The 16,635-nt window shown below is 44.8% G+C and overlaps 1 protein-coding gene across 2 annotated transcripts in view; it reads left to right on the top strand.

Moving 5' to 3' along the window:
* Positions 1-1,699: 1,699 nt before the first annotated feature.
* Positions 1,700-16,635, top strand: part of LOC147692313 (endothelial PAS domain-containing protein 1-like) — a 595,714-nt gene continuing 580,778 nt past the window's right edge. For both annotated transcript variants that reach the window (XM_086938561.1, XM_086938562.1), the window contains exon 1: positions 1,700-1,964. In XM_086938561.1, the coding sequence (XP_086794687.1) occupies positions 1,939-1,964 (26 nt within the window). In that variant the 5' untranslated portion in view covers positions 1,700-1,938. The remainder of the gene's footprint in view (positions 1,965-16,635) is intronic.

The raw sequence follows: 16,635 nt of genomic DNA on the forward strand, positions 1-16,635 counted from the left end.
GTTTCTTGACCATATTGTGTTTGTATGTCCTGAATATAGTGATGTGCACGGAAATTGTTGCGCCTCATCTGTTGTTCATGGAGGTACTACTTTTAGAGAGGAGAAATGAATATTGACAACCGACCCCTCTGGCCCAGTTGTTTTTTCTGTGAGTCGGTTCTTGTACATTATCTGGACAAAGCAGGAGATGATTCTGAACCATTGTAAATTTTAGCAATTCGGGGCCAGATGTATGACCATTCCAAAGTGTGACTCACAATTTGCGCTCAATTGCGAGTTGCAAATTGCAAGTCGCAATTTGGAATGTACAACAGTGTCAGAGACACTGACTGCGATTCGCAATGGGGTGGCAAAATGTGAGGCTCATGAATATTAATGAGCCACTTGCAATTTGCAACCCCATTGGGAATGGCTGGCCCTCCCAGGGATGGTGGCCTAGACCTCCATGTCTAAGATTGCTTCTCAATAAAGCAGTTTTTTAAAAATGCATCCCGTTTTCCATGGAGGGAAACGGGATGCATTAAAAAAAAAAGAAATTACGTTTTTATTTCATTTTTTAAGGGCAGGTAGTGGTCCCTTGGACCACTGCCTTCCCTTAAAAAATATTTCTGTGCCATTTGCGACTTCATTACCACCCTCTTGAAAAGGGTGGCAATTTACAAGTGTTTTGCAAACACAATCGCGGTCACAAAACATTGGTACATGGCTTTGCATCGCTATTAGGAAGGGAACGCCCCTTCCTAATAGCAAGTCCCTAAACAATATTTTGCGACTCGCAAAATTGTGTTTGCACATTGGCCACAGGTGTTTAGCATGTGCAAAAGGGTCACAAACCTGTTTGTGCATGCTAAATACCTTCTTTCATCTGCCCCTCAGTGTATGGGTTGTCCAGTGGAAACCGTTTTAAGTATTTATGCATAATGTACATAAATGTGTTTATATTTATTGGCCAACTCTCTCTAAAACCATTTTTTCGAACATTGCATATAATACATTATACGTTTTATACATCTCGGAGCCTAGGGTTAATTTGAATTAATAATCAATTTGAGGAATTATCTTGATATTCTGACGGACACAATGGTAATAAAATTGCATTGAGATCTTCTGGGATTAAGTTTTATGATTTTATGTTGATGTTTTATTACATTATATATATGCATCAAGGATATTGAATGTAGCGAAATATGTTATGTTATGTCAAACCTTTTGTTTTTATTGCATTATGTTTGGAAATACTTCAATTTTTATATAATGTGCTTTTATGACACAGCTGTCAAATAAAGCTTTGTGGGTTGGATTGGATTGGAAATATGTTATGTGTATCACTTGGGATGTGTTGTACCTTTGATGGTTATAAAAACCGAATAAGGAATCTTTTATCTAAATGCAATTACAATTACATCTCTTTAAAACCTTTTTAAAAAATTGATAAATTCTTTTCAGTTTGAAAACAAACAGCATTCTGTGCTGTCATAGTGCAGGCCACTGTGCTCCCTCCCTCCCTGTTATTATATTGTTTGTAGGGCTGCCTTTTTGCCTCATAGAAGGCCTCATCCGCTTGGTTTAAGCGTCATGTGCGACAGTTCTTTGTCAAGAATGCGAGAACCGAATATTTGGGTGTTGTGATAAACAGCTCCGAATTGACTTCTTTTCCTGTCTTGGCGCGAAGCCAGGCTCTGAGCTCAAGGGCCTTCTTGTCTCTCGTGTATGTATCTATCAGTTGCGGGTGCCCCGAGGCCCTTCTGGGCGCTGGTCCAACCAGTGGGCGGTCCTGGGGGGCCCGATGTCCTTGTCTTGGGGTTGTGAAAACATGACCCATCACAACTCAGAGACGCTAAGTTCATATCAGCACAACAACTCCTGTGCAGGACAGGGCAGGGCGGCTTCCGAGAATCAGACGACTCGGCCCCTCTGGGTTCAAGCGCGGCCTGCGGCATGAGCGCAACAAGCTCGAAGCCAAGGTAAGGGGGGCTTTGGAAAGAGCGCAGCGCCACGAACTTTGTTCTTCAGTGGCGACATTCATTTTTCATATTCGTTTCCTCAGCAACACGAACAGAAACGATGTACATGCTAAGGTATATACATTCCGCTGTCTTTGTGAGAAGCTAGCTCCGTGCTTGAGACGTCGATCCCGGTGGAGGGTCTGAGGGGGAGCGAAGATCGAAGGGGTCATAGTTGGGATGACGAAAATGCAGTTGAACGTTTCTCTGCTATATTTGCGCTGCCATCAACCACATAGAACAGAATTTCCGCTATTGAGCTTTTGAAACAGTGGCAAAGTGTACATTATCTGAGATTTTAACCAGCCACCAGCTGTGACGTTCACAACTCCCACAAGTTCGCCTATGGGTGAAGGTTCCTCCCCACAAACGTTCTGTGGAAAAAATAGCATAGAACATGTGGGGGGTTGCAGCAGTGCTATTCTCTCTCAAAACGTACTTGAATGAATCTCCCCTCCTTCCGGATTTTCGTTTTAAAGCTTTGCAAACTTCGTTGAAGTTCACAGAATTTCTAAAATTAGAAACAAATTCGCAAGATTCTCTGAGGTAAACCTTTACAACTGTGTTGTGTTGCTTGTCAATGTGGGTGCGTGGAATAGACATGCAGGTGCAGGTGCATAGAACACGGAGGGGATGCCCTGGGTAAGGTTCCAGGGCTTGGGAGGTCGTTGGTGGGCAGGAACCGGGCAGACGTGATTCCTTTGTATAGAGCTTAATAAAGCTATTCCTTCACACGAAGTCAAACGTGCTTCATGTTTTGGACCGTCTGGTACCCACTTCAAACTAAAAATCTAAGTTTAGTCCACAATTTAAATGTAACAGTTTGTGCCCCTGGAAAGGGATTGGGACACGTATAACAATGCGGATTTTGCTAGATATTAGCCTTACAAGAATACCAAGATTGTAGGAGCGACATCTTGTAACTTGCAATTGGAAATGTCCAGCACTGTATGAAAATAGATGCCAAGGGAAGTGTGGTCCTCCATGTCTGCTGACACTCTCCTACAGTTTTGACATGAAAAATCATGCACATGGCTGCTAATGAAAAATGAGCATGGGCGATGGGGGCATCTTGTAGAAACTGATCATTCTTTAGGTCTGGCTAGATACCTCAGAGATTGTACCCCTAACGCTAGCTGTGGGGCAAAGGGTCAGCACCACCCTCATCTGTTAGGGCCAGCACCACCCTCATCTGTTAGGGTCAGCACCGCCCTCATCTGTTAGGGTCAGCACCGCCCTCATCTGTTAGGGTCAGCACCTCCCTCATCTGTTAGGGTCAGCACCACCCTCACCTGTTAGGGTCAGCATCGCCTCCATCTGTTAGGGTCAGCACCGCCCTCATCTGTTAGGGTCAGCACCACCCTCATCTGTTAGGGTCAGCACCTCCCTCATCTGTTAGGGTCAGCACCATCCTCATCTGTTAGGGTCAGCACCACCCTCACCTGTTAGGGTCCGCACCACCCTCATCTGTTAGGGTCCGCACCAACCTCATCTGTTAGGGTCAGCACCACCCTCATCTGTTCGGGTCAGCACCGCCTCATCTGTTAGGGTCAGCACCACCCTCGTCTGTTAAGGTCAGCACCGCCCTCATCTGTTAAGGTCAGCACCGCCCTCATCTGTTAGGGTCAGCACCTCCCTCATCTGTTAGGGTCAGCACCATCCTCATCTGTTAGGGTCAGCACCACCCTCACCTGTTAGGGTCAGCATCGCCTCCAACTGTTAGGGTCAGCACCGCCCTCATCTGTTAGGGTCAGCACCACCCTCATCTGTTAGGGTCAGCACCATCCTCATCTGTTAGGGTCAGCACCACCCTCACCTGTTAGGGTCAGCATCGCCTCCAACTGTTAGGGTCAGCACCGCCCTCATCTGTTAGGGTCAGCACCACCCTCATCTGTTAGGGTCAGCACCACCCTCATCTGTTAGGGTCAGCACCACCCTCATCTGTTAGGGTCCGCACCACCCTCATCTGTTAGGGTCAGCACCCCCCTCATCTGTTAGGGTCAGCACCACCCTCATCTGTTAGGGTCAGCACCGCCCTCATCTGTTAGGGTCAGCACCACCCTCACCTGTTAGGGTCAGCACCGCCCTCATCTTTTAGGGTCAGCACCGCCCTCATCTGTTAGGGTCAGCACCGCCCTCATCTGTTAGGGTCAGCACCACCCTCATCTGTTAGGGTCAGCACCGCCCTCATCTTTTAGGGTCAGCACCGCCCTCATCTGTTAGGGTCAGCACCGCCCTCATCTGTTAGGGTCAGCACCGCCCTCATCTGTTAGGGTCAGCACCGCCCGCACCGCCCTCATCTGTGAGGGTCAGCACCGCCCTCATCTGTTAGGGTCAGCACCGCCCTCACCTGTTAGGGTCAGCACCGCCCTCATCTGTTCGGGTAAGCACCGCCCTCATCTGTTAGGGTCAGCACCGCCCTCATCTGTTAGGGTCAGCACCGCCCTCATCTGTTAGGGTAAGCACCGCCCTCATCTGTTAGGGTCAGCACCGCCCTCATCTGTTAGGGTCAGCACCGCCCTCATCTGTTAGGGTCAGCACCGCCCTCATCTGTTAGGGTCAGCACCGCCCTCATCTGTTAGGGTCAGCACCGCCCTCATCTGTTAGGGTCAGCACCACCCTCATCTGTTAGGGTCAGCACCACCCTCACCTGTTAGGGTCAGCACCGCCCTCATCTTTTAGGGTCAGCACCGCCCTCATCTGTTAGGGTCAGCACCGCCCTCATCTGTTAGGGTCAGCACCGCCCTCACCTGTTAGGGTCAGCACCGCCCTCATCTGTTAGGGTCAGCACCGCCCTCATCTGTTAGGGTCAGCACCGCCCTCATCTGTTAGGGTCAGCACCGCCCTCATCTGTTAGGGTCAGCACCGCCCTCATCTGTTAGGGTCAGCACCACCCTCATCTGTTAGGGTCAGCACCGCCCTCATCTGTTAGGGTCAGCACCGCCCTCATCTGTTAGGGTCAGCACCGCCCTCATCTGTTAGGGTCAGCACCGCCCTCATCTGTTAGGGTCAGCACCGCCCTCATCTGTTAGGGTCAGCACCGCCCTCATCTGTTAGGGTCAGCACCGCCCTCATCTTTTAGGGTCAGCACCACCCTCATCTGTTAGGGTCAGCACCACCCTCATCTGTTAGGGTCAGAACCACCCTCACCTGTTAGGGTCAGCACCGCCCTCATCTGTTAGGGTCAGCACCACCCTCATCTGTTAGGGTCAGCACCACCCTCACCTGTTAGGGTCAGCACCACCCTCATCTGTTAGGGTCAGCACCACCCTCATCTGTTAGGGTCAGAACCGCCCTCACCTGTTAGGGTCAGCACCGCCCTCATCTGTTAGGGTCAGCACCACCCTCATCTGTTAGGGTCAGAACCACCCTCACCTGTTAGGGTCAGCACCGCCCTCATCTGTTAGGGTCAGCACCACCCTCATCTGTTAGGGTCAACACCACCTTCATCTGTTAGGGTCAGCACCACCCTCATCTGTTAGGTGTTATGAAGATTAGTCACATGCTGATTCACCCACAGTGCAGCTATTGGTTGTTGTAATTGTCACTCATTGTGTATGAAGCACTACCTGTTAGCCTGCCAGCCTTTTTGTTGCTACAGTATGTGGTGGTGTACGCATAGAAAGAGGCATCTAATGGGTAAGATACCCGAACATCATTGGTAGTATGTTGTCTGGCATAAATATTGTGCCCTAAATACCCCTTTCAAAAATATCGCCTGATCAGAGATAACACTCGAAAATATTGACCCAATTGAACAGTATTGTTGTAAATTATATTTAGGATATGCTCTTTATGATAGACGATACCTCTGTATGCAATATTTGTGTGGGGATGGTGTGTCCATAATTTCCTTGGACAGTCTAATATTTGAGAGTGGGGGTACACTCTGAGGCCCATCAAGCTAGGGATGCGGCTAAGGGCAGGATGAGTTCTTACAAGGGGGCTGGTGACACTCCTGCTGCTGTCAAAGCTCGGGGGTCCCGTTTGAGAAGGGAATGCTGCTGGGTTGTAAACTCTTCTATAGAGAAGTACTATGTGGTGTTTATTTGGTTGGTGCTTATTTACAATTGATCATAACACTTATAAACTGCCGATTTCCCAGTACAGGGTGTGTGGTGGAAAACGTGAGATTACAAATGAAGAGACTTTTGTAAACTGTTCCTCACATAGCAGTACTCACAAAAGTAGGTAGCATACAGAGCATTTCCTGCACAGACATGCAAAGTAGTCGAAATTGAGGCTCTAAATATTTAGTTAGTAGTAGACCTTGACATATCTTCAAAATCTTGCAATACCTGTAAGAGCAGAAGTTTAAATATTCTACTCGACCCAAGAGTGATGTTCTTGGTTTGTATTTTAACATGGTCTCTTTGCTGTGAACATGCGAATGTTGCACATTTGCTCTTTCTGGAGGCTGTCCACAGATTTTTTGCCTTTTTTTTTTTTTACTGAAGCCTACTTTTGCTAGCTATAGAACTCTATGCACTTACCCCCTACTAATCATGGGTAAAGTGCTTGTACCCCTACTTGCAACATGGTGGAATTGGCATACTCCTGATTGGCACATTGAACTTTCCCATAAGTCTCTAGTTTATGGTACAGAGAGGCTCCCAGGGTCTTTAAGTTAAATGTCACAAGTGGACTGCGGCACACATTGTGCCATCCACTAAATTGACAATGTAAACATGACTGCAGCCTATCTGTACATGTTTTTACTAGAAATTGGACCAGTCAAAATAATCCTCTTAAAGAGGCCTATGCCCAGATGCATCAACCTTTTTAGGAAGTGCAAACGGTGCGATTCGCATAAATCGGCCTTTTGCACTTCCTAAATTGGTTACTGGGATGCATCAAGCATTTTTTGGAAATCGCTTTTTTTGCGAGTTCCAAAAAATGCGATTGCTGTTAAGGAATCGCACATTTGCGATTCCTTAACAGCAATGCATCATCCCCAAAACATTTGCGATTTCCAAAATTGCAAATGCAAATTACCACGAAGTTGAACTTCGTGGTAATTTGCAAAAATGTTTAAAAACGCATGAAAATGCATTTTTTAAACGTGTACGTTAGAGGCACACATGTCCTTAGGACATGTGTGTATGTAACTCACATGTAAAAGTGCATTTCATGAGTGCAGGGGGGGGTCCTTTGGACCCCCCTCTCCACCCTTGAAAGGCTTTGATGCATTCCGAATTGAAATTGCGAATTCGCAATTCCCATTCATTCCTATGGGCATTTCAGCCCATAGGAATGAATGGGAATATCGGATTCGCTATTTGGAACTCGCAATTTTATTGGAATTCGGTAAAAATTGCGATTTTTACCGAATTCCAATAAAATTGCGAATTTAATGATGCATTGCCATTTGCGAATCCTTAATTGCGATTCCTTATTTTTCGCAATTAAGGAATCGCAAATGACAACGTTGATGCATCTAGGGGCTAAACCTTTCCTTTAAATATTTAAAAGGTCACCCCTAAGAGATAACAGTTGCACTGAAGGCAGGGTGAAGTATTTATAAGTAGGACATGTAAAGCCTTTATGTTAAATGAAGCCAAAATGTTCCTGAAATGCGCACTACTCACCTTTCCAAACAATCCCAATATTATGGTTCAAATCTGTTTAGCTGCATTTTTTAACTAAAATAGCAACAAATAGGGTGTTGCAGTGCTCTGCTTATGTACCCTATTACATTAATAACAACAACGAGGAAAAATAAACCCCTCCTCAACAAGAATCCTCCCCAACCCCACCCACCCTCAGTACTCCATGCACAGACACATAATAAACACGACACTACAGGCCTCTTCAGGAGTCTATTTAACTGGTATCTACTGGTTGTGTAGAGGGGGTGACATCTGTCAGACTCAGTAAGCGCTGGCATTTGGGACAGGCAGGCTCCCGGAATTCTGTCGACAAAAAGGGCAGTGAGCGAGCACCAGAGCTTCCCATACGAGGCACTCTGGACAGTAAGAGAGAGGGCAGTCTTTTCCATCCCCAGTATGTACCATAGGTGATGGAGCCACCCCTGGTGTGTTGGGATGCTTCCTGTGCCCCAGTGCACAAGTATGTTCTGGAGTGCTGCTTCCAGAGCCAGCCCTTCCTGCCCCCCCTACAGGATTTTAATAGGAAAGTGAGTGGACTAGGCAGTCCTAGGATCATGTAAGCAGGGAATCTGGGAAGTTGCATGTCTAAATGTAGGACAATATCATCTATTATCGCAGTCCAGTACTCTGCTATTTTAGGGCAATCCCATGACAAGTGGAGCAGTGTTCCAGGGGCGTCACATCCCCTCCAGCAGTCAGGGCTCCGCTCTGAATTTCTTTTGTGTAGGTGTATGTGTGTGCGGGACCAGTACATGGCTATCTTCGTGGCAGTTTTAAAGCTGGCTGTGTTGTGTGCTGTATGTTGCGCTCTATGATGCACCTACCCCCATTCTTTCTGAGTCAATTGCCTCACTTGTTCAGTCTCCAACCTCCTCTGGCCCGCCCTGGGAATTGGCGGGGTAGGTTGGCGTAGAATACTATATAATTCAGAGATAAGCCGTTTATCCAAGGATTTTTGTGTTGTAATACTTTATTCGATACATGTATCATAAAAGTACAAACGTAAAAAATACATACAAAAGTTTCAAGTATTACAGTACCTCCTAAAAACATTGCATCATTACAAACGATTAAAACTAAAGGGGAAATATCATAATTAAAATTCATACTGAGTCATGATCTGTGCAAAAATGGGACAACAACCTTGACCGAGTAATCCAGGCGCTAGCCAAGAACTTGGAAACCCCGCAAACAGTAAACATACAAGTAGTGTTGGTTAGAATAATGCGAAGGGCTGATCTATGGTCCCTAACTCCTAGCGTTCTACAGACTGGCTTCAACCATTTATCTCTGGCCTGCTTATATGCTTTACATGCAAAAAAGAAATGGCCTAGAGATTCTTCCGGACATGGGAAACCTGGGCATTTCAAATCCTCTTCCCTCCTATCTTTCCACCCCGCCATAAAATTTGTAAGAGGGAGAATGCCATATCTTAGTTTCAAAAATAAGGTTCTGTCACGAGGAGTCTGTATACAGTCTAGGAATGGCTCTAACTTGACAAGGAGCCTGTGTTAAAAAAATGTATCCGTTAAGCGACCCCAATTTGGGTTGAGCAAAACCTTTGCCGCTACCCACTCCCAGTATAGTTTTTTTACTGTTTGTTTTGGTGGGGGGGATTGGGAGGCCCATGAGTCTCTCAAGCCTAAGGATATCACAAGCTTTTTTAGATTATTTAGCCACTTTATTTTGTTTGAGGCATTCAGGCTAATTAGCTCATCCAGCACTAAAGCATGTTTGGCTAATTCCGGGGTCCTTCTAAGGCGCACCCAGAATAGCAGTGGTCGGAGTTGAACTATTTCAAAGATCGATCTTTTGCCCATATCAGAAAATAGTGGTTTCAAAGGGGTCGAGAGAGGGAGCGAGACTAAGTCTCTCATAAACTTATTCTCTGCCACTACCAGTGCTTTGGTGTTCTCAGCGCCCCATAATTCGGATCCGTAGACCGCAGAGGCTAACGCCTTCCCCTCATAGACTGCTAGGGCAGGGGCTATTGGTCTACTGATTGAAAGACGTTGATTCTTAAGTATTGCACCAGAAACCCTTTTAAGATTTAGAACCATTTTGCACAAATGGGATTCCCAGCTCATGTTATTGCCGAGTCTAACCCCAAGGTAATCAAATTTGTCCACTCCCTCTAGAGGGGACCCATTCAAGGAGAGATAAACCTTCCTATGATTTCTTTTTGCAGACATGACCATCAGCTTCGTTTTTGCAGTGTTTACCGTTAACCCACGATTTTTACAAAAGATATTAAAACGATCAAGGAGTTTTTGCAGGCCCTTGGGGGTTTTGGACAACAGGAGGGTGTCGTCAGCAAAGAGGAGTGTGGGTGTTTTCTCCCCGGCAAGGACAAGGGCATCCGCTGGGTCTTCTCCCAAGTGGTCCACCACCCCATTTATAAAGAGGGAGAACAAGGTTGGGCCATCACACAACCTTGCCGCACCCCTCTGCTGACTGGGATCCTCCTGGTTAATTGCCCCTGGTTCCCCCATCGAATCCTTGCATAGTTCCCTTCATGAAGTTTAATAATAAACTGTAACAGATAACTAGGGAACCCCATATCCAAAAGGACCTCCCAGAGTTTAGCACGTGGGATAACGTCGAAAGCTGTTTTCAAGTCTATGAAAGCCAGATATAAACTACCCCTGGTAATAGACACTGACTTCCAATAGACTGCACAGAACCGGAAAACCTGGTCCATGGCGCCTAAACCCCGCCTGGAAGTGGGTCAAGATTTCGTCTTCTATTAACCACATCTCTGTCCAGTTTATGATGACCCTGCCAACTACTTTTTGGATGGTGTCAATTAGACTTATTGGTCTGTAGTTGGCAGGGTCCTCTCTGTCACCTTTCTTAAATATGGTAATGACCTCTGCACCTTTCCAGGATTCGGGTACTGGGTGACCGGACTGGATTAAATTCATTAACATGGCTATAAGGTCTGCCCATAGTTTGGGGTCATGCAACAGTAGGTCCATCAGGGCCAGGCGCCTTTCCCGGGATTATTTTAAGGATGGCGTCCTGAACGTCTCGTGGTGAGAATGACTCTTCATTAGTACCAAGGTCTATGCTAGTCTCACTCTCAATAACCATTGCTGGGGATTTTGGCTGGCCCTCATCACTAGCCTCGCAATACAGATTTAAAAAGTGGGAATACCATTGGTGCTCAGTTATGTGGTTTAAAGTCTGCTCTGCCCCTCTTCTATCAAGAGTGTTAATCAATTTCCAAAAAAGAATAGAATTTTTCCCAAAGGCAGCTACCTTGAGCTCCTGCCAATGCTCCTCCTCCCAGTCCTTCTTGGCTGCTGTTATACTTTTACGATATTCAACACATAGAACAATCTGGTGGTCTAATAAAAGGTAAAACACTACAGAGGCTAGGGGAAGAAACAGATCACTCGTCAGGACTAAAGACCGTGATCATTGCAGTTACTGACACATGTACAACTCTAAGACAGAAGAAAACCCTGAGGAGGGGAGAAAACAGTAAGGATTTCCATCAACTGCCCTTCGTGGCCAGTGTCATCATTTGGAACTCCCAGAGTGCCCCTGTCACCTCAGCTCTTCTGGCAGCCAGCCAAAAGCTGGTGAACTAGGCGTGAGGGGAGACCAGTGCAAAAGAATAAGTGAAAGTGATGTTAAAAAAGTTTCAGCAGCAATCCAAACAAATTTATTGATGACTGCAGCTGAGCTTGCTAAAAGAACAGTATGTCGGCATTTGAACAAATATGCCAGATGTAATGGTCTACTAGTTTCAGCCGTTCAGGGCCAAAGGACCCCAGCTTTCTTCAGGACCTTTAAATAGAAGCTACTGCATTCAGTGCAACTTTGACAAAAGGGAGACAAAAGTGCAAGAAAAACATTTTTTTTTTAATAAAAACATCACAGTACCGCTGCTTGTGATCTTATACAATACCTCCACACAGGTCGGATGGCTATTCAAACCTGTTGAGATAAAGGAAGCATGCCACAAGTCAATGCTCTCAGTGTAGCCAACAAAGTCTATATCTTACTGCACGCTCTGTAGTTACAATTAGTTTAATAAAAGTAATGATCCACTCACCTATCCTGTATGAGGTATCAGACTCACCTCACCTGGCTCAGACTCAGGTACAGGGAGGCACCGCCCTATAATAAAAACAACAACCCACAGAAACAGCCTCTTAGTACTGAATGCACATACTACTACATAGATGATATTGGTATAGCCGGCTGTTTTGTAGTTTATAACCTGCCCAAGAAAAACTCCAGAATGATACCTTGTTCTGTTTAGATAGCTCTTGTTGGTAACGGGGGCTCGAACTCCCTTTGAATGATTCAAAAGCGCGCTACTGGTGAAAAAGCATGGCTCAAAGATAAGGTTACAAATGAATACCTCCTCATATTTAGATAATTCCTATCAAATGAGAGCCTGCGTATAATCCCTAGGATGCTGCTGTAACCGAGGCTCGACTTGTAGAAATGATCCCATCCAAACGTGTACAAACAGTCAGGGATAACCGGGCTGTTATCAGATAGTCTGAGTCAATAAATACACTAGCTTGCTAATCGTAGAAACCAGGCATCCTGAATGCGCTAAAAAAGACTCTCCTAAGGTAAAAATACCATCTCTGCCATGCAAAACACACACGGAAAGGGTCCCCCGCTTTCCTCTCCGTCGGTACCTGAGGCGATCTGCTGAGGCTGGGGGAAGTAGCGTTTGCTCATCGGGCGGCGCCATTAGAGTCTCGCTGCCCGGCAGGCATTGCACCGCCAGCTTGACGAGGAACAAAAACCCATATGATGAAGCATGGCAGCTAGCTTGCTCGGTGTGTGAGGATTTTAGGTCCTGAAAGGGAGGATCCACCTCCCCCTTCACTCTTAGTTAGCTTTCTGGGTACCCTCTATTCAGCTTGGTCTCCCAGGACATACCTCTTCCTCCCCCAGGGAACTGCGTACCCTCCTTTGTTCTCACCTTCCCGGGCCCGTACGTTGGACCCTCAAAAAAGCCCATCTTGTCCCTCCTATTTGATAAAAAAGTGGGTGTATACCAGCCATTAGGGAGTGTGTGTGTCGATCTGACAACTAGACCTGCAACTAAGAAATCACTACAATGGAAATGTGGGCCATATACTGTTGTGTTTTCCTGGTAGTGTAAGAGTGGCTTTCTGTGTTCTATGTGACGTTACGACAGCCGCAGCCCGTGGAGGGAGTTGCGGTGGGAAGGGCAGGCGGGGCGGGGGAGGGTGGGGGGTGATAAACAATGGAATCTGGATGATTGTAGGTAAGTACACAATTCAATTAATAAAACGAATTTCGTAGCGTGCCCTGCATCGCAAAATGCGGTGCAGGGCACGGAATGAAATTCGTTTTATTAATTTAATTGTTTACGTACCCGCAATCATCCAGATTCCGTTGGTTATCAACACCCAACCTTCCCCTCCCCCGCCCCGCCTACCTGTCCCACCACAACTCCCTCCACATGCCGCGGCTACGTTACGATAGAGTACCATGTATGTAGCCTATTTTGTGACGCATTTTATTGTGCAATACGTTTAAAAAACTAGTTGTGGTAGGGTGCTTTTAAATTAAACTGTGTACTCTGCTTACGAGTTTGTTCAGTGTAGAAGTATATATATTTTTTCTATTTTCTATTCTATCATAATTGTGCTGACTTTTCTGCTTTAGCATGTAGTACTATATTATTTTATAAAATGTATAACTGTTGAAATCATGTTTGAAAGTAGAATGTAAGCATGTAAGCTGCTCTCTGTGAGGAATAGCAATGCCGGTTCCCGCAGGAAGTGGGGAGCCGGCTGGGACCGTGGAGGCCTTGGGGCTGTTCCCACGGTCCGGAACGTTAGATTTGAGCCCCGGGGGATGGGGTCCTCGGGGATTATAGAAAATTAGTGATAAAGGCTATTTTTTCATGGTAGATTTATCGTACGCGTACCAAGCATGTATGGACGAGGTACAGCTGGAAGATTGGAAGTCGTCCCATAAGCATAGCTAAGCATGAAAATCTAAATAATTTTAGATATTTATGAAGTGTATTTTTGGTTATGTGTTGTGTGGCTCTAAAAAGAGCCCTTGTGTTTATTGGGAGATTTTAGTACCTACAAGTAAGTACAGATGCAGAGTCTTACGTTTATAAGTAAGACTCTGTTCCCTTCATCTGTAAAATAAACACCATCTCTCCTACAGATGCCATGCATATTGAAACGCTGATTGTTGTTGTAAATGGACCCCATTCTATAGTCTCGGAGAAAAGCAGAAACAGATTTATTCACATGTTTCCTAGCTTTTTCAATCTGTTGACAAAATTCTGGTTGGACCAGTTTCATTTCTGCCTTTGGCATATATTAGTATAGACAAAGGCAGTTTGGGGGAGTAGTGCCATCAATTCTCTAAAAGTGTTCTTCATAAACATTTCCAGACCTACTCCTGTCAAAGTGCCTAGGTCATTGCCACCACAGTGCACAATTATGACGTCAGGGTGTTGGAGATGCACAAAGGATTTCACCAATGGCATCAATTGGTACCACTTTAACCCTCTCTGTCCAATCCATTTAATGTCTACATTTGGTAAACGTAGGTCTGTAAGCATCTTGAAGAGAGGTCTGGATGCACTCTGAAGGTCTCTAAAATGGTGGATAACATGTAGTTTTGAAAAAAGAAAAGGATTGATTAGTTGTTCGAGAACATTCTGCAGTAAGCTTGGATGAATGTTTCTGTGTTTTAAAAGGCTGATTTTTATTGGTTAAGAAAAAGTGATAGAAAATAACGTTACATAAATTAAGCTGGTATATTCTGGAGTCAAGCACACTTGCTGTTTTAATTTGCAACAATGTATGATGAACTTTTCACCTGTGTGCTGAGTTAGGTGTTCCGTGAAGTTTTTCTATGGTAACTGGCAGATTGTGGAATGGGGGAAGAGTTGAAAGTTTTATTGGTTAAGAAAAAGTGATAGAAAATAACGTTACATAAAATAAGCTGGTATATTGTGGAGTCAAGCACACTTGCTGTTTTAATTTGCAACAATGTATGATGAACCTTTCACCTGTGTGCTGAGTTAGGTGTTCCATGAAGTTTTTCTATGGTAACTGGCAGATTGTGGAATGGGGGTAGAGTTGAAAGTTTTGTCAGTTGGAAAGGGTGCAAAAGTTCAAGCAATATAAAAGTGTGTTTTGTTTTGACTTAATGTGGAAATAAATGTGATTTTTTATTTATATATTACCTACTAGTAGGTAGTTATAGTTAGGACCTCGTTTCTATAGGAAATCCACAACATTCTATTTGGAATAACTTTGGCGCCGATGGACGAATTTTCGCGAATTTCTCCAAGAAAATGGGCTGCTCGGTTCCGCTCCTTCCCTGAAAGTTTGGGGGTGATTCGTCAAGTGGGATGGAGAAAAAAAGGGGGGGGTCCCAAAACGTGTTTTCCCCATGCAATTTTCTATAGGGACTTTTAGTCAGGGCTATAGCCCGAACGGCTGAACGGAATTACACTAAATTTGGCAGAGAGGTAGAGTTTGGTTTTCAGATTGTGCTTTTTGTTAACTGGTGTCATTCCATTCAGTACTTTCTGAGAAAATTACAAGTAAAATCATAGCTATATCTAAATACAGAGTTCTACACGTGTACGGCAATCCCTTCAATTACGAGTGCGAACTGTGTGCTGATTGGCTGTCAACTGTCTGTGAACACTGCAAACCAGGAAGTGTTGGCAGACATTTTGTTTGTTGCTAGAAGCGAGTCACAAGAAAACAGTAAAACAAAGTCGAGAAATAAGGAAAGGGGGCAGGGTGAAACATTCTGACCCTATAGGCTTGCTCAGGGGGTCGTACATGGATTTTTAGGGTCAATGTTTATTTATTTTTTAATAAAAAATCGCGGCGAATGGTACTCGCACGCGGTGGAAAAGGGAAAAAAAACTAGAAGTCTGTTTTACTCATTGGCTCTCAGGGGCAAATTTCGGGGGCAATTTTTAGAGCTATATTTCTATGACAGTATGTCAAACTTTCCGTTTTTTTTCCTGCATCAGTTGTACTCTCTACGCATGCGCAGCCTTGTTTGCAAGTGCCCTTTTTTTTCTTTTTCTTCAAGTTCTCCAAGCAAACCTCTCCTGATTTTAGGTATTAAATTTGCCGCTTTCTTTTCCCGGGTCGTGTGTATCATCCGGTGCTATACTTTTGTAATATATTAATAAACATGTATATTTATTTGAAATGTAGTGTTGAGGCGCCAAACGTTGATTACATACTCCGTTCAACCGCCATTGTAGTAGTTTTCCTCCATTATTTTTATTATACCTGTTACTTTAATTTTACCCTGCGCATATTTTCTCTGTGATCGATGAGATTTCCTGCCGCAGACACCACAGTGATTGTCCTTGGCCTCCGATCTTATCAGACTTGGTCACACATATACCTAGAAACTAATTTGAAGGATGTAAGCCACAGCCATTAGAACGCATGTTCATCAAGAACGGAAGCTTTGATGTGACACGTAGCGTCAAACCGTATTCGTAGTGTATGCTGAGAATGATTAGCAGTACAAACTATGGTGTGATCACTCTCTCACTGTCAAATCAGAGCACAGGGCACGCTATGAGAATGGTTAGAAGTGGTCAGTCATTGGAGATCCAATTCAGGTGTGTGGCTTATCCACAGTATCATAACGTTATTTTTTAACCTGTTTAATTTTGAGGTTTGCATGAAATACTATGCTATAGGCAGATATGGATGTTTAGGCAGCGCTTATGTCCATGAAGCTTAGTTATTACCATTTACATATAGGTATCTGAGGGAGGGAAAAGAAGTCTATGTGAATGGTGAGGATTGCACAATAGTACCAGATCACGCCTTAATTTGTAGGCGCATACAATTGCATTGCTCTTGCAAACAAGATGCGCCTAATTTGGTCTGAGTTTTGAAAGGTAGTCCGACACCTGCTATCATAACAACGTTCAGTTTACTGGAAACGGGAGTTACTTACTTTGAAATAATGGAGATTGTTGTGCAATGTTTGATTTAAAAAAAGTT

Source organism: Lissotriton vulgaris, chromosome 9, assembly GCF_964263255.1.
Source record: "Lissotriton vulgaris chromosome 9, aLisVul1.2, whole genome shotgun sequence".
Taxonomy (NCBI): domain Eukaryota; kingdom Metazoa; phylum Chordata; class Amphibia; order Caudata; family Salamandridae; genus Lissotriton; species Lissotriton vulgaris.